The sequence below is a fragment of the Schistocerca piceifrons genome, chromosome 1 (genome assembly GCF_021461385.2).
Source record: "Schistocerca piceifrons isolate TAMUIC-IGC-003096 chromosome 1, iqSchPice1.1, whole genome shotgun sequence".
Lineage (NCBI taxonomy): Eukaryota > Metazoa > Arthropoda > Insecta > Orthoptera > Acrididae > Schistocerca > Schistocerca piceifrons.
In genome coordinates this window covers 992,773,088-992,799,474 of record NC_060138.1, presented here as the reverse complement: position 1 = coordinate 992,799,474, position 26,387 = coordinate 992,773,088, and the positions used below count along the sequence as shown (strand labels likewise).

The 26,387-nt window shown below is 37.6% G+C and overlaps 1 protein-coding gene across 1 annotated transcript in view; it reads right to left on the bottom strand.

Moving 5' to 3' along the window:
• Nucleotides 1-298: 298 nt before the first annotated feature.
• Nucleotides 299-26,387, bottom strand: part of LOC124795120 (protein GPR107) — a 174,789-nt gene continuing 148,700 nt past the window's right edge. Inside the window, exon 13 of the mRNA XM_047258983.1 lies at nt 299-2,057. Within this exon, the coding sequence (XP_047114939.1) occupies nt 1,922-2,057 (136 nt within the window). The 3' untranslated portion in view covers nt 299-1,921. The remainder of the gene's footprint in view (nt 2,058-26,387) is intronic.

The window sequence follows — 26,387 nt, the reverse complement described above, 5'->3', positions numbered from 1 at the left end:
GAGAGGTTTATTTGTCGTGTCATCTTGTCGATGTCCAGATCTGATGACTTACAGTTTATCTGTGCAGACATAAAACTAGAGTGTGTTGAGTGTTTTACCCTTACCAGCTACCTAAAATATGTCTTTCAGCTCTCAAGAACATCTTTCGTCAGCCTAAGAGGAAAAGAGTGGAACCTTTTATTCCAAAGAATCCCATGTTACACTACACAACAGCTACTGGAATGTACAAAGATAAATAATTTAACATCAAGATGCCATTTTTCATTATCCCACCGAGCTGTTTTAATAAATTTCACCATTTAGTGACAGCATAAAGTTGTATTTACAGTCCATTTTACAATACATACATACATTTTTAAAATACTATGAAATGCTAGTGTTTTGGATAGAGCCAATTACAGTCTCACAGCAGCAGCAAACTGGTTTATTCAGAGAATGAACAGAAAGTCTTTTTGTACAATGTCCTTCAACAGACATCTACGTTAATACTACTTTTATTATTCTGTTGCTTTAGCAAAAACAATGGTGATGTATCACAAATACTAAAATTATGAAAAGCATCTACTCATTAGGTAGCAGAACACTGACTAACACACATAAGCAGAAGAGTCAGTAATATACTAACCTGAACTGCCTTCACTTTTTAAGAAGAGATTGTTGGAGAAAATATGTTATCAAGCTTTAGATAGAAATGTCACACAATACAAGGTACCCACAAGAGGATTTTAAAAAAGGTAAAATGAAAGCTCATTAATTTTCATTTAGGGCTACACTTTTCCTTATCATACACTGAAGCTCTACAAGTAAAGGACAGCTGAAACATTTGTGGCTTCCATTTACTGATAAACACTGATATTTTATTTTTACCATAGCTAAAAATTTTAGTTATAGGTGCCAACGTGTAAATTCAGTCCTGAAGAATGGCAACTGATGTATCAGCAAAGGCTTCCTTTTGTTAGGGAGCTTGTAAATGTCTATAAAGTCATACTGAATACTACAATGTACTACTCTATCCAATGTGATATATGTATTTGCTGGTGCTTACTCCAAAATAGCAGCTTGAAGACCATAGCTCCTCACGAAGATAAGTTTTCTTTTTTAATATTCCAAACTGACAAAAATAATCTGAACCTTAATTAATTAACAATTCTCATGAGTACATACACACTTTGATTTTTACTTGTGGAATTAATTCACCATAGAGACTTAAAGGTAAAGTATCAACACTTAACAAATGTATGGTAAACCTAAGTCAGTTTTTAGTGTGTGTGTGTGTGTGTGTGTGTGTGTGTGTGTGTGTGTGTGTGTGTGTGTGTTCTGAAGGAAGACTGTCTTGTCAATATATTGTCCATACATTCTATGTGCCTGTTCACTACTCAGCAACTCTTCTATTTAGTAATTAGTTATCTGTCCTCATTTTGCAATACATCATGGATTATCCATCAATATATACTACCTCATTATCAGTGTTTACCAAAGTATGAAGTCACATCTTAGCTGACAGGGAGAATTCAAAACTAAACATTAATTCATCAAAATTTAACAATACTGCATCTGCACAGTCACTGAATACAGTTATGCAACGGATGCTGATTAACACATCAAAGATGATGTATCACCATAATAATACAGTTGTGTTACTTCATCATGACACTTTAAATTAAATATCTGGTATCCCACATTTCACAGATTACACAAAATATGCAGCATTATGACCCAGAAGAGCTTCTCTGTTGAGATCTTGAGTGGCATTGTGTCTTGAACAGAACAAGGAACATGTTTGCCCACTTAAAGTTTTTGATACAAAATGTATTTTTCAATCGTGATCAGTCAATAAATTAACCATTAATATGTACACAGTTCATACTTTCTTTCCACATGTGTAAAACTTTGGAAATTACACTGAATTTCCATGATTCAGTCAGTCATATTCATGACTACTTTCACGTTTAGCAATGAGGGCATCCTTCTCTTCTTCAGATGCATCTTCCACTGGGTGTTGCTTAGAGGAGCGTGCAATCTTTGTGAGCCCTTCGGTAAGGCCTGATTGACTAATCCTGCAACAAACAGAAATTAAAAACATAACAAAATGAACTATACAAATGATTATGTTTGAACAGCAGTATAAAATATAAGCTAAAAAAATGACTGAAATTTCAAATCCAAACAACAATAAAAGAATAACATGTGCTCACTGCAGGGCAAATAAATAGAAACAAAAAATAAAAATTAAAAAAAATTAACAGCAGTATGAATAATAAATAAGGTACCAGAATCACAAATTAATTAAAAAACAAAACATATCATTGGACTGTACTATAACAATACCCCCCCCCCCCCATTTAAATGACATAATGTAAAATACTTCTAAAATTTAACACTCGATCTATATCCACTGCAAATGATCTAGAATGCAAATAATCTGTAACCAACTAATAGTTTCCATTTCCTGAAATTTTGTTCATTTCTTCCTTGCGAAGCAGGAAACCTCTGTTTTCAAAAGCTAGTGTCAAGATTTCATTTGTGTGTGTTAGTCTTTTGTCACTTGCTACGCTGAAGCAAAGAAGTAGAAGGATAATGATCAGAATAAGTGGAATCACATCAGAAGTGTATTCCACCATGCCAGTTATGCACCAATCTGACAACACACAGACCAAGTTCAATGGTTGAGTCCACACAAGATACGGTGGCCGAGATGCAGTGACGAATTTTCATCCTAAGCACTTGGCAAGTTCGTTCATTTGTTTGGAAGGGCAGGCCGACAGTGACTGCCATCCTTCAGCCAGATGTCAATGACAGAATCAAGGCGCATGCCCCACAATCTTTCTCAAATGGTTTTACAGAAACTATTCAATAAAAAAAATCATTTTTGCTTTACTTGTAATTTTATACGTCAGGTTCATGATGATGTGCCTGTCACTTTGTTAATGGTCATAGTTATTGTGATATTTATGTGGAAGTAAGACATTGTGCAAAATTTGAAAAGGTTTTCAATGAAAACTAGGGGTTGTTATTATTTTGCGTTTGGTGCATATTACGTAATATGTTGTTTCTTATGAAATTTAGTTAACAAATCGAATTTTTCTTTAGACTTGACTGAAAGTCTCTATCTGTCACCAATCTTGAGAAAATTCATCTGACATAGCACACCCTTTTGTGATCATGTCGTGCCAGCGATAAAGCCAGAGTGAAATATTTACAACATTCCTCATATTTCATAAATTGTTTGAGATACTGAAATGAGATTTTGACAAATGACAGCAGGCAATGAGGGAGTATTTTTCCATACAGTTATTATGCAAAACTTCATTATCTACTATGTTAATCCACTAACTACAGACTTTTTTGATGAAATAATGTAATTTTTAAGGACCAATATAAATGAAGACATTATGCATTTACTTTGTACCAATGATGTGCTTTTTCATAAGATACTGACCTCACTTTTCCTCAGTTCCTCATGTAATAAACTTAATAAACCATTGTTTCAGAATTTTCTTGCAATTACATCTGCGCAACACATTCACGAGTTGAGACTGTGTAAACTCCACTGTGTTTTGGCAAAAGAAGCAAATTTTAACATAGCAAGAAGAGAAATGTGTAGGTTTTACTTGAAACTTGCCACTCTTGACACTTCTCTGAAGGTCAGAAATAGTTAACAATCCAAGCAAAAATAAATTGGTGCATTTTCGGCTTAATTCTATATAGGTACTAACCAGAGCAGTGGTGACAGATTTTTCTGAATGTTCACCATGTAAGCGTGGATGTGGAGGAGCTCCACTTAATATTTACAAGAAATATGAGTGCAGGCTTCAGTTTAGAATGGCACTTTCCCTCCAGCACTTGGCATTTCCTGTACAGCATCTTCCCACAACCCCCACCACTATCACTTTCCTCCGCATGCTCTACCATCTGCATATCTACCGGCCACAGTATCCTGCACAGATTCTAGCTGTTGCTGTTCTGCAACTGGGAAACAATGAAGCACAGCATAGGTTCAAACGATGACCTATATAAACAACATAGACAGGCAAAGGCTGCGCCACATTTGGAGTCAATTGAAAACTTAGCCACCATGTTTTGCTACATTAAGTTGGGAAATACTAGTCGTCTGGCAGCACAGGATTATATGTTTGTTTTTGTTACACAATAGGATTTGCTGCTGCCAGTCACTGAAATTACAAGTTTTAGGAAATGATTCCAATAATGAAATGTGTTTGTCATATACTATGTCATCTGATGCACGACGTTTGCGATGTACGAGCTGCTGCATTATTTTTATAATTACCATTTGCCTTTCTGTACAGACACAAGCACATTCATTTATAGCTTTCATATTCAGTTATTCTAATCAAATCACATTTCACGCTTGGGAAGCAGGCCTTGCATATTTATCGGGGGTACATTCAGCAGATTGTTTGTACCAGTATTTATAGTGAAAGCAAATGACGTGTAGACAAAAAATTAAAAATGTGGTTTGACACTTAATTATCACTGCTGTTGAAGATAATATATAGATAGGACTTCTTTGTTGTTGTTTTGTGATTGGTGTTTTTATGTGGCTTTGAGCTGTTATAATGGATGACAAGACCGTTAGGTTTCATGTCACATTGCATTAGGACAGTTGTTTCTCAGAACAGAGCAGTTACAGGACCTCTAGGCTCAATGCATTTACGTTGTGTAACCCACTGTATGATTCAAAATCCTACAGGATACCACAAATCTGATATCAACCTGCCGCTGTCATCATGTAAAAGCAAGTATTACTGTTTTAACAAGCAAGAGCACTGGTTTTACAGCGGCAAGCTTTCAAGTACCATTTGATAATGGATAAAATAAAACAATCATTTTATTGTATGTTATGCGCTGAGCTAAGAAAAGAATATCTACTGACAACTTAATATTTCTGTTGTTAAGCTAAGAGAAATAAATAGAAATGAAATAAAAGATCCAGAATACAACACACACACACACACACACACACACACACACACACACACACACACACACACACACACAGTCTCTGGCTGCCGAGGCCAGACTCAGTCATTCCAATGAAGACTTTTTGGCCAAAAGCTTACTTGTTTGGCAGTCTGCAACTCAGCATCTCTGCTATATGGTTTTCATAATATTGTCAAAACGAAATAAAATATATTTATGGCATACAGTAATTGGCAAGTATAATAATAAATAGTGCCCGTTTCAACCTACAGTTATTCGACATTAAAATGCACTTGAAACTATATTTATACATTAAGTATACCAATTTACATGAAAGGCCTATCACTGCTCTTGAAATAAAATTAACTTTGTGTACATCTCTCTGATTATTTTCCTCTGTCCTTCATTGATTTAGTTTCACACAAATGATGTAATGTACAGGTGAAGTACTGTTTTAACAACAGATTTATCAGAATACATTAATGACAGTCCTCTACAAATTCAGTGGGAACCATTAGGTGATCAAACCTAGTAAATAAACTTAGTCTTTGTTCCAACATTCTGAATACATCGAGATATAAACTTACGTGAAAATTGTCTGCTGATGGCTGACAATTCCATAAGACTCTTTCTGCCACTTTGAACATAGACTGGGTACAATTTATGGTTCAGAAAAAAATACTTTTGTATTAGTTTCTGATTACAAAACAAAGCTTCTGTTGTATAAAAGAGGTATATAATGTTTATATAGGCCATTGTATCGCATCCACTTAACTAACACAACAAGTGTGTGTACGTTACAAATATGATGGCCAGTGTTGCATGTTGCTGCCACCCAGAGTGCTGTTCGCACATAGATAGCCTCTCCACATTGATTATATACCTCTTTGGGAACAAATGTAGGGCAACTGCAGAGAACCTACGAATCTCCTGGTCAACAAGAGGGAAACACCAGCAAATTAATAAACAAAGTAAGAACAGACTGTATGGAGACTATAATGAAAATTTTATGGGAGGGAGGGGGGGGGGGGAGAGAGAGAGAGAGAGAGAGAGAGAGAGAGAGAGAGAGAGAGAGAAAGAGAGAACAAATGATGCTTGAAAAGTTAATCACAGTTAACAGCAACCACAAATAAGATCAAATTTTCTGTGCTCCTGAGAACTACTTTAAGGGACAACTCTAATTTCAGTACCAACAATAAATTTTACAATTATGCTTTCTTTCACTGGAGGATATAATCTACACTGCCTGCAGCAAGTCACACTGTAGCATATGGTCATGGTAAACCTCATGAAATGACGACGTAACACAGCATCGGGTAATCTAGTCCACCCGCTTAGCTGGGTGGTAATATGCTTGCCTCCCGTGCAGTGAACCTGGGTTCGATTCCCAGCCGGGTTGGAGATTTTCTCCACTCGTGGACTGGATCTAGTGTTGTCCTCATCATCAGCACGCAAGTCGCCCAATGTGGCGTCGACTGAAATAAGACTTGCAGTTGTTGGCCGAATCTGAATGGGACCTCTCGGCCAACAATGACATATGATCATTTCATTTGTTTTTCATGCGGTAATCTAATATCTCCCTTGCCTCTTTTAATTTAATCTGGTGGAGGTGTGCTACTACGGTACACCCTTCCGAATACCGGGGAGAACTGTAACTGCTCAAGTACATTGGCCAGAAAGGGAGGGGATAAGCTAATTTCTAGAGTTGAGGTGGTTCTGCTGGTGGCTACTGAGTACACTGGGTGCAGTCATCTGCAAATCATGACTCACAGTGGCACAAATGGTACCACTGCATGGGCTCAGATGCTACTGTTGGTGTGCATGCAAAAGATGTGCTTTTTTGTGTTCCATATTTTACATTGTTTTTATGAGATTTTCTTATGCTGCTGTGCTCAGCTTTGGTACACGAATGTATCAGGTATCATGTAACCAGCTAAGTGCAAAATCTGTGCTTTTTGCATATTTATTTACTGATGTTTAGATATGTAAACTGACTTCTGGTATTTCCTTTGTATCCAAGTAGAATCAAGTGTGTCAGATACATTCACTTTGAAAGCATAAGTCCAAAAACGTCACATAAAATTTAAACATGCTTATCGCATTAACTGTATCAAAACTTGTGCGTGAATGATGATACAGAGTATGTTTTTCTACAATGAGATTTATGAAAACCATATTCTGTTCTATGACATCTGATGTAATCTAATGTTTGACAATTTTAGCAGTAGTATTAAAAGAAAGAAAGAGAGAAAGAGAGAGAAAATAAGAGAGAGAGAGAGAGAGAGAGAGAGAGAGAGAGAGAGAGAGAGAGGAGGAGGAGTAGGAGGAGGAGAAAGAAATATTTCCCAAAAATTTCAGTGTATATTAACTTGAATAAAGGCATATTCCTCTTGCAACATGAGTGTATATTAAATGTGTTTATCATAAATTAACTCTATTTTTGTATTTGTTAACAGCAGAGATCACAAAACAGTTTCACAAAATTTAGTAACTTTTATACCTGGTTTTTCTGTTGCCTTAATAGAAATCACATTTTTCATATTTCTTGTTTCAGTTCTTAAAGGAAACTTAATAATTTTAGCATCGATTCAGAAATTGAAAATGTATTGGCAAGAGGCTGTTCTGGCAGTCACTGAGGAAAAAAGAGTGCAACCAACTGCAGATTGTTGTGCACATCGGTACAAGCAGTGCCTGTCATCTGGGTTCCGAGATCGTACTTGTATCATTCCACCTACTGCAAACATGGCTGGTTTAGCCTTGCGCTCGGTGTTTTAATGAAGCTCACAATTTGCAGCACTTTTCCTGAACTGAATATGGCCTCCTGGTACTGTGTTGAGTGTACAGCTTGAACCAGATACTGCAAAAACTATGCAGCATGCTAGGCTGTGACTTCCTAGACTTGCACCATACAGTTGAGAACTATGGGGTCTCCCTTTATGGGCCAAGTGTCCAATACACATCAGAGGCTGCTACCCAGGTAGCTGACTGTGTCTGGGGTGCACAAAAGGATTTTTTTTTTTTAGATTAGGCAACTCTCCATCAAGTCCAGTCAATGACAGCTGTAGCAGACCTGAAAGTATCAGTATAAGATCCAAAGAAATGATCCCTAGAGGTGAATATATTAAAACCTTTGTCATTAATTTCTGAAGCATTCACAACAAAGTGTCAAAAGAGTTCAAAATGTTCCTAAAAAACAGTGGTGTTCACAAAATATTAGATGGAAGATGGTTAAAACACAGAATTGATGGCAGTGAGATTTTTAGGTAAAATCTAAGTGCACATTGAAAGGACAGGCTAATGGAAAATGGAGGTGGTGCATTTGTCACAGTAGACAAGAAACTAAAATTCATCAAGACAGAAACTGAAGCTACAAGCACAATTATCTGGGCAAAACTTGGTATCAAGGATGGATATAAACTTACAATTGAATCCTTCTATTGACCACCAGACTCACTTCCAGATGCATCTGACAACTTCAGAGAAACCTGTTTGCTAGTATGTAAATGGCCCAATCATACTTTCATCATCAGATGAGACTTCAGTTATCCAACACTCAGTTGGAAAAGTTACTATTTTGTAAGTGATGGGTAAGATAAGATTTCCTGTGAAATATTACTAATATCTTCTCTGAAAACTACTTAGAATAGATAGTACAGAAGCCTAATCATGCTGGAAATCTACTGGATCTATTGGCAGCAAACATACCAGACTCTTTGAGGGTGTCCACAATGAAACTAGTATCACTGATCATGAGGCAGTTGTAGCAATAAAGATAACCACAGTACAAAAGGCAACTAAAAGAAATAGAAGGATTTACATCTTCAGGAAGGTACTCGTAGATACTGTCATATCTCAATAAGGAGCTAAATACACTTAGCTCTGGAGAGGAGCATATGGAAGGACTGTGGTCCAGTTTTAAAAGAATAGATGATTAGATGATCAGTTGACAGAAATGTAGCAAATATAAAAGTTCATGATGGAAGTACCCTTCATGATTTTCAGTCACTGTAAAGAAACTTCTAAAGAAATGGAGACTGCTGCACAATAAGAGTAAAATAAAGCAAAGGGCCAAAGGTACAGACATGCTGAATTAAATGGCTTTAGCTCTCAGGAAGACAATGCGTCAAGCCCGCAACAACTACAGTAACAAAATATTATTAAAAGATCTCTCACACAACCCTAAGAAATTCAGGTCATATATAGAGGCTGTTAGTGGTACCAAAGTTAGTCCAGTCACTCATGGATGAGACAGAAACTAAAATTAAAGATAATAAAAGCAAGAGAAAAAAATGCTGAACTCTGTTTTCAGATGTTACTTTACATAGGAAAATAAAGAGCATTGCTCCAATTTAAGTTTCACATTGTTGCTAAGATGAGTGGTACAGATATTAATGACCATGGTGTTGAGAAACAGCTGAAATCGCTAAAGCTGAACACAGCTCCAAGACCCGAAGGAATACCCATCAGATTCTACAATGAATTTGTGGCTAAGTTAGTCCCTCTTTTAACCATAAAATACAGTATATCCCTCAAACAGGAAAAAGCATGCACTGTAGTTGGAAGAAAGCATAGGTCACAACCAGCTACGAGAAGGGATCAATAAATCCCTGACACTGATTTGTTGTACAGTCATAATACCTTGAGCTCAAATGTAATGAGGTATACTGAACAGAATGACCATTCCCATCACAAGCAGCATGGATTCCGTAAACATCAATAATGTGAAACTCAACTCACACTTTACTCACGACATCCAGAAAGCTGTGAATCAAGGCAATCAGATAGCTACAGTATTTCTTGACTTCGAAAAAGCATATCTGTCAGTACCGCACCTACACTTATTAGTGAAACTACAACTGTATGGGGTATAAGGTGAAATTTGTGACCGATTTCTTGATAGGAAGGATGCAGCACATTATACTGGATGGAAAGTCATCGTCAGATTTACAAATAACTTCAGATTTGTCACAGAGTAAGTGTGGTGTTACCTTTGCAGTTCATGTTGTTTTTTAATGACCTTGCAGACAATATTAATAGTAACTTCAGACTTTTCACATATGGTCTAGTTGTCTGCAATGAAGAACTGTCAGAAAAATGCTACAAAGTTTGGGAACTTGCTTTTTATGTTCAGATATACAAAATTTTGCGCTTCAAAAAAAGTAGTCTCCTACGAGTATAATGTTAATGAATCACAACTGAAATTGGTCAATTCATACAAATACCTGGGGGATAATAATTTGTAAGGATATGCAATAGAATCATTACATACGTTCAGTTGTAGGTAAACCACATGGCAAACTTCAGTTCACTGTTTGGATACTACGGAAACGCTATCAGTCTGAAAAACAGATGGGTTGCAAAACACCAATCCAACTCCGCGAGAATATTGCTGAAATATGTGGGACCTATACTAAATAGGACTAACACAAATGGTCACAGGTTTATTTGATCCATGGAGACGTGTTAAGGAGATTCTAAAAAAAACTTAATTGGCTGGCACTTGAAGACAGACACAAAACATCCACAAAATGCATTACTTACAAAGTTGTAGAACCAGTTTTAAATGATGGATCTAGGAATATACTACAACCTTCTATAACTCAGTCTCTTAGGGATAATGAGGACAAGATTAGACTAATTACAGTGCACACAGGGGTGTTTAAGCAATCATTTCTCCCACACACCACATACAGTGGAATGGGTGTAAGTCCTAATATGTGATTTGATCCATTATAAATGGTTCTGAAAGCCTGTGACTGTGAAAACAATAGGTTTGTTTATAAATAACTCATCTGCTACCAGTCACGATTTTCTTTATTTTATTTTTCGCACAATGCGTTTCGGGAAATGATTCGAATTTTCAAGCGCGTTTTTTTTGTGTTTGTTATGACATTTCTATGTGATGTTGTCAATTGTGTGAGAGTCTGCTTCATTTCGTTGACATTTCGTGTGAGATTCTGCACAAATGGACCAAAAGGAAACTTAAAGTCAATGAAATTAAGCAGACACTCACACATCGACAATATCACATAGAAATAGCATGTTGTTGTTGTTGTTGTGGTCTTCAGTCCTGAGCCTGGTTTGATGCAGATCTCCATGCTAATCTATCCTATGCAAGCTCCTTCATCTCCCAGTACCTACTGCAACCTACATCCTTCTGAATCCGCTTAGTGTATTCATCCATTGGTCTCCATCTACGATTTTTACCCTCCACGCTGCCCTCCAATACTAAATTTGTGATCCCTTGATGCCTCAGGACATGTCCTACCAACCGATCCCTTCTTCTAGTCAAGTTGTGCCACAAACTTCTCTTCTCCCCAATCCTATTCAATACCTCCTCATTAGTTACGTGATCCACCCATCTAATCTTCAACATTCTTCTGTAGCACCACATTTCAAAAGCTTCTATTCTGTTCTTGTCCAAACTATTTATTGTCCATGTTTCACTTCCATACATGGCTACACTCCACACAAATACTTTCAGAAACGACTTCCTGACACTTAAATCTATACTCGATGTTAACAAATTTCTCTTCTTCAGAAACGCTTTCCTTGCCATTGCCAGTCTACATTTTATATCCTCTCTACTTTGACCATCATCAGTTATTTTGCTCCCCAAATAGCAAAACTCCTTTACTACTTTAAGTGTCTCATTTCCTAATCTAATTTCCTCAGCATCACCTGACTTAATTCAACTACATTCCATTATCCTTGTTTTGCTTTTGTTGATGTTCATCTTATATCCTCCTTTCAAGACACTGTCCATTCCATTCAACTGCTCTTCCAAGTCCTTTGCTGTCTCTGACAGAATTACAATGTCAACGGCGAACCTCAAAGTTTTTATTTCTTCTCCCTGGATTTTAATACCTACTCCAAATTTTTCTTTTGTTTCCTTTACTGCTTGCTCAATATACAGATTGAATAACATCGGGGAGAGGCTACAACCCTGTCTCACTCCCTTCCCAACCACTGCTTCCCTTTCATGTCCCTCGACTCTTATAACTGCTATCTGGTTTCTGTACAAATTGTAAATAGCCTTTCGCTCCATGTATTTTACCCCTGCCACCTTTAGAATTTGAAAGAGAGTATTCCAGTCAACATTGTCAAAAGCTTTCTCTAAGTCTACAAATGCTAGAAACGTAGGTTTGCCTTTTCTTAATCTTTCTTCTAAGATAAGTCGTAAGGTCAGTATTGCCTCATGTGTTCCAACATTTCTACGGAATCCAAACTGATCTTCCCCGAGGTCGGCTTCTACCGGTTTTTCCATTCGTCTGTAAATAATTCGTGTTAGTATTTTGCAGCTGTGACTTATTAAAATGATAGTTCGGTAATTTTCACATCTGTCAACACCTGCTTTCTTTGGGATTGGAATTATTATATTCTTCTTGAAGTCTGAGGGTATTTTGCCTGTCTCGTACATCTAGCTCACCAGATGGTAGAGTTTTGTCAGGACTGGCTCTCACAAGGTCATCAGTAGTTCTAATGGAATGTTGTCCACTCCCGGGGCCTTGTTTCGACTCAGGTGTTTCAGTGCTCTGTCAAACTCTTCATGCAGCATCGTATCTCCCATTTCATCTTCATCTACACCCTCTTCCATTTCCATAATATTGTCCTCAAGTACATCCCCTTGTATAGACCCTCTATATACTCCTTCCACCTTTCTGCTTTCCCCTCTTTGCTTAGATTTGGGTTTCCATCTGAGCTCTTGATATTCATACAAGTGGCTCTCTTTTCTCCAAAGGTCTCTCTAATTTTCCTGTAGGCTGTAACTATCTTACCCCGAATGAGATAAGCCTCCACATCCTTACATTTGTCCTCTAGCCATCCCTGCTTAGCCATTTTGCACTTCCAGACGTTTGTATTTCTTTTTGCCTGCTTCATTTATTGCATTTTTATATTTTCTCCTTTCATCAATTAAATTCAATATTTCTTCTGTTACCCAAGGATTTCTACTAGCCCTCGTCTTTTTACATACTTGATCCTCTGCTGCCTTCACTACTTCATCCCTCAGAGCTACCCATTCGTCTTCTACTGTATTTCTTTCCCCCATTCCTGTTAATTGTTCCCTTATGCTCTCCCTGAAACTCTGTACAACATCTGGTTTAGTCAGTTTATCCAGGTCCCATCTCCTTAAATTCCCACCTTTTTGCAATTTCTTCAGTTTTAATCTACAGTTCATAACCAATAGATAGTAGTCAGAGTCCACATCTGCCCCTGGAAATGTCCTACAATTTAAAACCTGGTTCCTAAATCTCTGTCTTACTATTATATAATCTACCTGATACCTTTTAGTATCTCCAGGATTCTTCCATGTATACAATAACAAAAACAAAAAATGCATTTGAAAATGGGAATCATTTCCCGAAACGCGTAGTGTGAAAAATAAAATAAATAAAATCATGACTGATAGCAGATGAGTTATTTATAAACAAACCCTAATATGTGCTACAATGTGAAGTACAGTCTACCACGAATTACAGAGTGGTTTGCAGAGTATGGATGTAGATGTAGGAGATATTTAAAGACAGCTGGCACATGGAGTGAAAGCTCATTTAGCATTTTGCAGTAGTGTTTCCAGAACTAAACAAAGTCCTCTGGTCTGGAGCCATGTGGAAGGCTTCAACTAAAGTTTCAGATAATTCTGTGACGCTCTTGAAAGTATGGATTTTTTGACTTCCTATATTGGGTGGAGTATTTTAGAACACACCCCTTAATAGGTCAAGAGTACACTATATTCAGGAACCTGCTATTAGGGTAGCAGAATACAAACGGCTAATCCCTCCTCAGACTTGATGAATTATGTACTGATTTCAGAGAAGGGAGATAATCAGTCCCATTAATTGCAAAGGGTAGCATTCATCATCGCAAATAGAGGCAAGAAAACAGATATAACATTAATTAACTGTAGTTGCCTCCACGAAAGCTTCCAGCACTAGTCTCACATATAAAGTGAAACACTGCTTGCAAACTACTAGGAACAGAAAGCTGGATGAAATCAGAAGTGAACAACAACAAAAATTTTAATCCCAATTGGATTTTATATCACAAATTTGTGCTGGACACTAGTGATGAAAGTGTGTTAACAGCTGCAAATAAGATGATAATTCCTAGTGAAGCTCAACAGGCAATTTCCATATTTCCAGATATCTGGAAATCATTTGACACAGTGCCCCACTGTAAACTGTTAACAAAGCTCCAAGCATACTGAACAGGTTCTCATATACAGGAGTGCATCGAGGACTTTTTATGTAATAGAACCCAGAGCACTGTCCTGGACAGCAAGGTTCATCAGAGACAAAGGTATCACCAGGAGCATCCCAGGGAAGTGTGGTAGGACCACTCTTGTTCTCTATATATGTAAATGATCTGATGGATTTGGTGAGTGTTTGCTGATGACGTTGTAGTTTATGGGAAAGTGACATAATTAAGAGACAGTAGGAAGATACAGCAGTAGAAATTCTCTTTGGTATGATGAACAGCAACTTGCTGTAAATATAGAAAAACATAAGTTAATGCAGATGAGTACGAAAAATAATTAGGTAATGTTCAAATAAAGTATTAGTGGTGTGCTGTCTGACAGAGTCACGTCGATTACCGTGAAACATCTATTTTACGTTTTTGTGGAGTCCAGACTTAAAATCCTTAAAATTGAGGAAAATTCAGAATCAAGAATAATGTTAAAACCACCAAAACATAAGCAAAAACACATGTAATTTGCATATATGATTAAAAATCATAGTCCTCACCTATACCGTGTATAAAATCTGCATAAATGAAAGAAGTTAAATGTACAATAATTTGTGGTAATGAATTTCATCAGTTCTTAAGAAATCACAGATGTTTAACAGCAAGTAAGAACTCGTCAAAAATTGAAATTGGTATCTGGGTACAAGGTAATCGAGCTGTTTTCTGACATGCTATGACCACAAATTATACATCAAAACACACATGTTTGAGACATCTTTCCTTTGTGCTCAGCCAAAAAAAAATTGATGAACATGGTGAAATAATTGGAAAACTGTGAAGTACAGTGAAAGGTGCTGGAATTTAACAGGTGGGGGAGGGGAGGGGGGTTTCCTTCTGTAGCAATTTGGTTGACTGGACTTCAAGCGTGTACACACTCAGCTTGAGACATATTTTTGAAACATTTTTCGAGCCACTTGATGTGGACACCTGTTGGAACCATCTAAATACGGAAGCATCTATCTGTAGCAGTGTCCATACAGATCAAAGAGAACAATGTTTCAGGCCAGCTACCACATGCCACCACCACGCAACGCAGGTGTACGTTTTTATGTCGTACTGTGTCATCTGCCATGTAGAGTTGTTAGTGTTTTGTTTTCTCTTCCTGTATTTTTTTCCAGAAAAAAATAAAAAAATGCAGTGGACGTGACAGCAGACTATTGAATTGTTATTATTGAACAAAACTGACGACTGCTTGTGGAATATATGAAGCAAGCAGTATGAGAACAGAAATAAAGCAAGATGCTCTATAGAAAACTGCTGCTACATTTGGAAGAATACTGAGAAAGACTGTGTAGGAAACAAAATGAGAACATTTGTCGTAGCTTGCTTCAAAACATGAAATGAATACTCAAGGCTCTGGAATGAAGCTCCCACTGACAAAAAGCTAAGACTAACAGCTTGTCTGATTGTAATTGCTTTCCTGAAATTTCTGTTTCTTTTTTTAAAAAAATGTGGAATCCATCAAAGTGGAATTACGGAAACTAGAACTGCCTTCCATATTCAGTTGCCATATGTATAAAATTTTTCCTACCAGTTGTTCTTTAGTATGTTTTTGCTCACCAAAGACAACAACTGTATGAAATTAAGTGTTCGACAAAATTGAAAATAAAATGCTATCTACCAAATCTGTCCTTAGAAATTTTGGTCGTATGTTACATCAGGATATGGATCAAATCCATTTATCCACTCACTCAGCAACCCTAATGGAAATGAAATGGGAGGATGAGAGGGAGAAGGCTCAAACTGTTTCACTGAGGAAAATCATACTGCTGTTTCACTCTTTAGGTACCAAAATGATAGGCCACTGGATACAAAAAGCTACTGGATCTTATGGGATAACAACATGTTTCCACAAAGAGTATGCAAATAACTTGCTCCTCTTCTAGCAGCAATCCATAACAGATCATTAGAGGAACAAAGCATTTGAAGGGAATGGAAAAATAGGAATGTTATTCTCACTTTTAAGAAGGATCATTAACTATATGCGCACAATTATAGGTCTATATCGCTGATGAACAGCTACTGTAGAATTTTGGAACATATTTTATGCTCGAATATCATGACTAGAGACTGGAATAAATGCATTTGCATGTTGCAAATGCATATGCATATTTGGCTCCTTTTCACTGGTTATTGGATGTTTTAACTAAAAACTAGTGACGATGCATATTTTCACTCAATGTTTACAATATTTTAAAAATAATGATATGAATATAATAGAGGGAAACATTCCACGTGGGAAAAATATATCTAAAAACAAAGATGATGAGACTTACCAAACAAAAGTGCTGGCAGGTCGATAGACACACAAACAAACACAAACATACACACAAAATTCAAGCTTTCGCAACAAACAGTTGCTTCATCAGGAAAGAGGGAAGGAGAGGGAAAGACGAAAGGATGTGGGTTTTAAGGGAGAGGGTAAGGAGTCATTCCAATCCTGGGAGCGGAAAGACTTACCTTAGGGGGAAAAAGGACAGGTATACACTCGCGCGCACACACACACACACACACACACACACACACACACACACACACACACATCCATCCATGAATGTGTGTGTGTGTGTGTGTGTGTGTGTGTGTGTGTGTGTGTGTGTGTGTGTGTGTGTGTGTGTGCGCGAGTGTATGCCTGTCCTTTTTTTCCCCCTAAGGTAAGTCTTTCCACTCCCGGGATTGGAATGACTCCTTACCCTCTCCCTTAAAACCCACATCCTTTCGTCTTTCCCTCTCCTTCCCTCTTTCCTGATGAAGCAACTGTTTGTTGCGAAAGCTTGAATTTTGTGTGTATGTTTGTGTGTCTATCGACCTGCCAGCGCTTTTGTTTGGTAAGTCTCATCATCTTTGTTTTTAGATATAACAATATTTTAAAAATTTAGACAGGCGATCTCTAGCTCGATCTAGTTTTGATATCTCACAGATTGACTGCGACCTAGAACGGCATGCAATCACTAACCGAGAGGCCACTGCCTAACAAAATCATTACAGAAGAGAAACAGGAACACGGGCAGGCAGAGTGAATGCTCCTGCGTCCATGCCCCCGATTAATCCCCTCCGCTGTCATACCGTATGTGTGGGCAGCAATTAAATTAAACTATGCAAGGTTTTAGTCACACTTCCATTGTTTCAGTTTAGCTTTCTATTTGCTTGTACACAGCTGAACGTGTTTACGACATGTAATGTCTAACGTGTTGTGTGGCATGATGCCCAAAAAAAAGAAACATCATTTCGTGGATAGCTGACCATATCGTGGATAGCTGACCATCCTGGAACATTTAGATACGATGGTATTGTTTTATATTGCCAAGTTTGCGAGAAAAACATTTCTGCAGAAAACAGTTTCAAATAGACCAGCATGTCAAGACAAGTCTTCATATCACAGGAATGCAGAAGAAAGGACCACGACAACGACTTCTGACAACAGCAAGTTGCAGTAGCAGGGATTTGTCCAAAGGTAACCAAAAAGTCGGTTTAACATGGATCTATGTGAAGCATTCATTGCAATCAATATTCCTTTTCACAAACTTACAAACCCCATCCTCAAAGGCTTCCTTCACAAATATTGCTTAAATCAAAATATACCAGATAAATCAACATTGTGTAAAAATTACATACCGACAATTTATATAAATGTTCTGGAAGAAATACGCAATGAACTCAAGGACAGCATTATCTAGATTTCAGCAGATGAAACTACAGACACTTGTGGCTGTTACATTGCAAATTTAATTGTCGGTGCTTTAAAAAAAAAGCCTCCTTCTTCCTATTTAGCGGCCTGCAAAGAACATGAAAAAGTAAATCACTCTGTGATCGCCAGGTTTGTGAATGAGGGTATTAGAAAAATATTTCCAGAATCTTCTGCAGATGAAAGGGTGTTTATGTTTATTTCAGATACTGCTCTATATTTGATCAAAGCAGGAAACGCTCTCCGAGTAGTTTATCCCAATTTGATTCATGTGACGTGCTTTGCTCATGGAGTACATCGCCTAGCTGAAGAATTACATTCCACGTTTGTGAATGTAAATAAACTGATTTCATCCACAAAGAAAGTGTTTCTAAAGGCTGCTGCTCACATCAAGACCTACAAAGAAAAGGTACCAAATATGCCTTTACCTCCTGAACCAATGGTACCTCGTTGGGGTACATGCGTTGAAGCTGTATTGTTATACAATGAACATTTCGAGGCCATTAGAGGGGTTGTAAACAACTTCGATAGTGCAGAGGCTTTGGCAGTTTGCCAGTGCAAGGAAGCTTTTAATGATTCTGGTATTTAAAAAAAAGACATTGCTGTGATTAGCACTCATTTTTCCCATATACTTGAAGTATTAAAAAGCTTGAAACTCAAGGTTTGGCACTGAATGAAACTAACCATTTAATGAATAAAATTATTCTAGTGAACTCCTCATTGCTGATGGTATTCCCAAGAAAACTTACAGAAAATTTGTAATTATTTTAAACAATAACCCGGGCTTTGAACCCTTGTGCCAAATTGATAGTTTTATTAATGGGACATGTGAACTTTTACCAGAAACAGTAAGTGCCAACATAGCACCCAAATTCAAATACTGCCCAGTTACCTCGGTTGATGTAGAACAGTCCTTTTCTGCTTATAAAAATATTTTGAGTGATGGAAGACACAATCTTGATACCGAAAATTTGGAGCAGTACTTGGTTGTTTCTGGTTACAACTGCATAAAAATGTAAAATACAGGGTGTTTCAAAAAGAATGTATGTATTGCAAAGTATTATTTTCTCCAAACTATTGATCACTGCGCCTCGGCTCGGCTATTGGAGAAACGAAAACATAGTCTAGTTTATATTAATAGCCGCTAGATGTCAATTGTATTCCGTTTTGCTTGGTAACCGTCATAAGTTTAAAATGGCTACTCCGCAGTAGAAATCATTTTATGTTCTCGAGCTTGCGAAGTGCAATTCCGTGATTACAGTGTAAACACGTTTCAGGTACCAAATTGATCCTCCAAATGGGTGGAACATTCGCAGGTGGTATCGACAGTTTATAGATACAGGTTGTGTATATAAAGGAAAGAGTCCTGGCCACCCTCATGTTCCTGAAGACAATGTTGCACGAATTCAAACTGTTTTCCAACGTAGTCCTTCAAAATCAACTCGTCGTACCAGTCGGGAGTTACAACTGCCTACAACAAATACTTGGCGTGTTTTGAGACGTCGGTTGGTTATGGAGGCTTACAAGTTACAGGTGTTACAAGCTGTGCATCCTGATGACAAACGCAAACGTGTGGCATTTTGTAACGAGATTCTTGATGCTATTGACAATGATAAAAGTTGTGCACAACGCATCGTGTTCAGTGATGAAGCGACTTTCCATGTTAGTGGTCAGGTACACAAACACAATGTTCGAATTTAGGGCCTACAGACCCACATGCAGCCATTGAACATGTACGACATTCGCCCAAAGTCAATGTGTTTTGTGCGATATCCCGATCATCTGTTTACCACCTTTACTTCTTTGATGGAAACACGGTTAACGGTCAGCAGTATCTCGCTATGTTACAAAATTGGTTGTTTCCGAGGCTGCACAAAGACAACTTCATTTTTCAACAAGACAGGGCACCCCCGTCACTTTAGTCGCCAAGTGCGTGAATATCTGAATGAAACTCTACCGAACCGTTGGACTGGTCGTCAAGGAGCTGGCGAATTAGCATGTCTCAGCTAGGCTCCACAGTCACGGGATATGACACCTTCTGACTTCTTCCTGTAGGGTTTCGTTAAAGACAGCGTTATGTACCACCACTCCCACAGAACCTGGAAGAGTTGAAGAACTGGATCCCTACTGCCATAACAGCAGTGACAAAGGACATGCTTGCCCGAGTATGGGAGGAATTTGAGTATCAATGTGATATTGTTCGTGTCGCTGATGGAGGATATATTGAACATCTGTAGTCTGAACTTGAGAGGTTCTAAATATGTGTGTAAAGTTTCATATTCGTATCTCTTAAAGTTTAATAAATATATGCATTCGGAGTACGTATATTCTTTTTGAAACACCCTGTAAATTGTAAATGATGCTTAAAAGTTAATGCTGTTCAAAAAATTTACGACTGTATGTTATTTTTTAAATAAAATATTATGTAGTTTTTGAGCCTGACCCTCTGCGTGCAATATATCTCAAAGTTGGTCCTGTACGTATTGATTGTTTCACTGTGACTCACTTGCATCGCATCCGCTTGTTACTGACAACAATAGCAAAGAAGGAACAATTCTTGAAACACAGTATGTGTTCCCATTTTGCAAATTTTTAGAAAAACAATCCCAGAAAGGTCCCCTTTCTAAGCTCTACCAGAAAGTATTCAGAAAATTTCAGCCTTCTAAATGTACCATTTTTTCATTTTTTTGCATGGCTGGCATTTTTCCTCGTGATTGACATGCACACGTTTGACTTTGAGATGCAGTAACTACCATGTTTTCTTTTATTATTTGATCTTGGACATTTCAGCACTTTTCATACATTTTTAAGCATTTTCGTGCATATTTTAAGGTTTTTATGATGCATATAATCCAGTCTCTAATCATGACTTTTCTGCAGACTGAAATCTCATATCTAGAAATTAACACAAATTCTGCATACAATGACCATGTGAAAACCTGCTCACTCCATTTGGTCACAATATCCAAAACGCAGAAGATACTGGCATCCAGATTGATGGTGTGTCTCATCTTTCAGAATGTGTGTGATGCAATTCCACATATACTCCCCACGGGACACAACAAGAACATACAGAATAATAGTCCAGCTTTGTAACTGCTTGAAGAGTTCCTCGCAAACGGAATGTCACTATTAATGGAAAGAAATTATCTGATGTCAAAGTAGTTTCAAGCATATTCTGAGTGAGTGTTAATGGACCATTACTGTTACACATTATATTCTTAAATGACATACAAGATAATGTTGGAAGCTCCACGAGAGTGTTTTGGCAATGGTAAGTTCCTATGGGACCAAACTGTTGAGGTCATCAGACCCTAGGTTTACACACTATTTAATCTAACTTACACTGAGAACAACACAAGCCCATACCCAAGAGAGAACTTGAACATCTGAAGGAGGGAGCTGTGTGAACAGTGACAAGGCACCCCAAACCATGTGGCTACCCCGCACAGCCATGAGACTGTTCATGAATAACGGTGTTGTACATGGAAAATTCCCAATGGTAGAAAATTGTAGAAAAATGCAGGAAGACCTGCAGAGGATTGATGACTGGTAAGAATTTGGTAGTTGAGCCACAACATAACCAAATGTGACATATTAGGCCTGAATAGGTAGAAATTATTGTTTGAATACATGATTGCAGAATGATGACTGGAAATAGTCACATTAATTAAGTATTCGGGAGTAAGCATGCAGAGTGATTTAAAGTGGACTGACAACACAAATTTAATTGCAATAAAGGCACACAACAGCTGAAAGAATCATCAGAAGGCAGGCTACAGAACCGTTCTTCAACTGACACTAATAAAGAAAGTAAAATAAGGACAACACTTTACTCACAGGTTCATTTAATAAAGGTGAAAAATAATGAAATGCTGATTCAACACTAGTGGCAGGCTACAAGAAAAGCATTACACATTAATTGATTTACTGTTAAAAGGGCGTATATTTTTAGAGGAGTCAGATAATATATTATTTATTCCTACATATACCAAGCAAAAAGAGCCTGAAGAGAAAATCAGAGAGGCTGGAGTTTGTAAGGAGACTTATCAACTGTTGTTCTCTCATTGTAACATATGCAAATAGAACAGAAAAGAAGGAATGTGGCATGGATAGGCAAATTATTCTCCATCGTACATCACATGTCATAAGTTAGATTAGTATAGATATAGATGTGGTAATAGTTAACATATTCCTGTCCTCACTAAAGTGCCAACAAAACATTACAATAAGTACACATTCACTTGATTTCATACAGCAGTGCATTGTTTAGGGAGTCCAATTTACTGTTTCTCTGTCAACGAACTCATTTATACTGTACAGTGGTTTTTGGCATAGATTTTGTGACTCTTTTCTCAAAATTTCACCAAGTCCAAGGACCACACTTTAGTATTTAGATGGTTGATGTTGGAAAACTGTGCTGTGTCATGGAGAGTTGACAACTTTGGATGTCTGTCTTCCTTACTGTGCATTTTATAATTGTGGACGTCATTCCTGTTGATGAATGTTTCATGATTTTGTTTCACTTACAGGAGACAGGTGAAGACGTATAGACTGTAAACTGTCATCACTCCTAGACATGTGAAGATGGGTTTGCAGAGGTACAGTTTCCTGCTTGATGCTATGATCCTTAATGCTTTTTTTGTAGTAGTAGAATTTTCTTGCAGTCTTTAGAGTGGCCCCACAGTAACAACCCATAGATGGCATGGCTGTAAAACAGCGAATACTACACCATCAGCAGGTATTGATCAGCTATCACATGCTTCAGTTTCCTCAAGAGGTAGATGAATCATGAAGTTTGTCACATACATGTGCAGCGTATTCTTGCCAAGTGAGTTTACTATCCATCATGAATCCCAGAAGCTTCACAGTTCCTGCACATTTTAGGTATCCTATGTCACTGAGGCTACCTACTAATTTTCGCATTTTTTCTTCATTTATCTTCATTTTGTTTATAACAAACCATTACCTTGCATCATCAAACAAAGCATCTACTTCTTCTTGAGCCTCGCTGGCATCAATGCCTTTCGAGTACAGAGTTGTGTCGTCTGCAAATTGCAACACTGTCCACAGGAGCTTAAATCATTTACATACTAGGAACAGGAGGGGGCCCGTTACCAATTCCTGTGGCGCACCGTTTTCTAACTTCTGTTCATGCCGTAGTGCTCCTTGGAGTGATACAATCTGCTTTTTTTTCCCAAACAAGATTTGAGGGATGTTGGAACAGTGCCTCCAACTCCATACGGTATTTACTGAGCTTGTTTAGTAGAACCTTTTGGGAATTGCAGTCAAATGCCTTACAAAGGCCGCAAAGTATCAGAGCTACAAATTCTTTGTTCTCAAAACTCTGCTTTATCATAGTAACCAGATCTAGTGCTGTTACTTCGCAGATTTGTCTTTCCAGAAAGCATGCTGTGCATTTGTCAAGACTTCATTAATTTTGAAGTAATTTGATAGTTGGTCTTTTATTGCAGTCTCAATGACTTTTAGCTAAGAATGGAATGACCGAGGCTGTTCTGAAGCTTGCTACAATGGCTGGGTCGCCATTTTTATTAATGGGCACTGTCCATGCAAGTTTCAGAAAGTCTGGAAATATTCTTTTAGCAAAAGGATAGATTGCAGTGAAACACTTATCAACTGCCATAGTTAATGGTTCAGCAATTTCATAGGTAATTTTCTTGAGGACATTAGCAGGTATCTTGTATGTATCCTGACTATCAGAAGGTTTATAAGATTGTACAATCTGTAGTATTTCAGTTTTTTGTAATTACCTAAGTTCATCACGGTGCACCTTCTGTCATTTATTACAGCAGTCGAAGCACGGGATTGCACTTAAAATGTTTTCCACAAGTCAATAAAATAACTTTTAAAGTCATCTGGACTTCACAAGTTTAAAGGAGACGTGGTTTCCTTCCAGTGTTCACTGATTAGGTCCCAGGCTGCCTAGCATGAGTTGCGAATTCCTTCAATGAAACTATAATTGCTTTTCTTTTGGCTTGTTCTACGTCATTTCTACTTGTAAATATTTGCTGGACGGAGATGGCAATTGTGTGTGTGTGTGTGTGTGTGTGTGTGTGTGTGTGTGTGTGTGTGTGTGTGTGGTGTTCTTACTTGTATGAATGTGCACACGTTTTTCTTTGAAATGGGACCTGCTGCTGTTTTGTAGTTATAATTTTTTCAGTTCATCAGTATACCATGTTTTTTCTTGCACACTGTGGCTGTGTTATGACTTGCTCACAGGACATTTTTTAAATTTCTGTGGATAGTCGTAATCAAATTTGGCTCTCACAATGTGGAAAAACCCTTTCAATGCATCAGTTGCTGGCATGTCTGCCAATCCAGGCTGCCACTTTACTGCAGGTACTGTTGTCTGAAATGCATTAAATGTTTCTTTATTTATGATGCATTTTGTGAATATATAATCAGAATGCCATGTAACAAACAGTTGGTTGATTTTCATCTCTTTTTGTATATAGTTCAGTAACTGCATACTGTTGCTCCCATTTGACACATTTCATTAGCACTCTGGCCGGAGATGGCAATCACAAGTGTGTGTGTGTGTGTGTGTGTGTGTGTGTGTGTGTGTGTGTGTGTGTGTGTACAGTGTGCTTGCTTGTGTGAATGTGTGTGTTTTTTTTTTCTTTTCTGAAGAAGGGTTTGGCTGAAAGCTTCTATGTAACTGTCTTTTCATCATGTCTGTCTGCAACTCAATGTGTCGGCTTTATGGCCAGTAGCAATCTATCCTTTTCCTAAAAGAATAATGTGATTTGTTACACTGCTGACAAAATGCAGTGCTACATCACTTGATAAAAAATCAAAGGTACCAGTTCTTACTGCTTTCCTGCCTAGATTAACATTTAGAAGCACACAAAAAAGGGCTTATTTCCTGTTATGGGTCAACAATGATGCATTTGACCTAATGACAAAGCACAACGGACACGAGGATGTAAGGAAGCAAAACATTCTGAATTGGGTAAGCAACTATCAACCTATTTCAAGGCAAAAATGCATACGCTGGCGGCCACTTACAAATTTCCCAGTACAAAAACAAAGCCTGGGCAGGAGATTGCTTATAATGACAGACTGATTGAAGATATCATTATACAGCATACCCTGAAGATATCATTATACTGCATACCCTCATGACAATGTGCAGAATTCTGTTCTACACTACATCAATACTTCACTGCATGAAGTTTTAAAGGTTGCTGAAGCACATGAAACTACATAACAAACTGTGAAAACATTCAAGGCTGAAAATACAGAGGATTCACCTGAAAAGTTTCAAATAACAAGCCACTACAAATTGAAAGGGCCACACTGAAGAAATGCATCAAAAGAGAGGAACCCTTACCAGGGAAAGTACATGTCTTGCCCAAAATGTAGAGTTAACCACAGCTGGAATGAAACCAAATTCAGAAATACAGTGTGCATTATCTACAAGAATACTGGCCACATATGCAACATATGCCTGTAGAGAAATAAAACTACTTCCATTGCCAAGAAGCTTCAGAATTCCAACTCATAGGCCAGTAAAAGAGTGAAGCAAATGAAGTTGCATCAACTGAAGAAATCAGCAGTAACAAAATCATCAGCAGGTAAGACACAGGCAAAATCCACTTTCCACTGGAAATCAATGGCTGTACAATGAAATTCCTACGATGCTGGTGCAACTTGATCACTAATAAACCATGATGCTTACAAACTGCTGGTAACACCAGAATACCTCAATACATATTAAACACTGAAATATTCAATGGAACCCAGATTAACTTAAAGGGAAAAATGATGGAAATGGTCAAATACAATGGAACAAATGAGAGAGTTCCATTAATGATTGTCACCCCACAAAAAACAGCCAATCTCTTTGGCATGAACTCTTTCACTACCTTCAATTTTAATATTATTGAAAATAAGTTAAGATTGCAAATATGGAGGATCAAAATAGCTTTAAAGGAAGTCGAGAAGAAAATAAGTCAGGATCATGAATTTCCTTTATAGTCTGGATCGGGCACAAGCAAAACCTATAAAGCAGACCTGAAAATAAAGACAGAAGCCACACCAACATTTTTCAACCCAGACCAGTACCATTTGCTGATGGATAAAGTTAAAGAATAAAGTGAAACATTGGTCAAAGAAGGAATCTGGAAACAGTGGAGACCAGCCAATGGGATAAATGAATTGCAGCTGTACCAAAGCAAAATGGATCAATAACAATCTGTAGAGATTTCGAACTGACTGTAAATCCAAAGCTGGAAATAGATCGTATCTGATTCCAAGGTAAATGGAGCTCTTTTGAAAAAATCAGGAATGGCAAACGTTTTACAGAAATAAATTTATTGGATGCATATCTCCAGTTACAACTGGATGACAAATCCAAGAAGATGAAAGATATAAACAAATAAACACCATCCAAACAGGCCTTGAAGGCCCAAGAAGATGACAGTTGTCAATACTCTGCTTGGACTGTTCGAATGCCCATTTGCCATAGCAAGTGCTCCCGCAATATACCAAC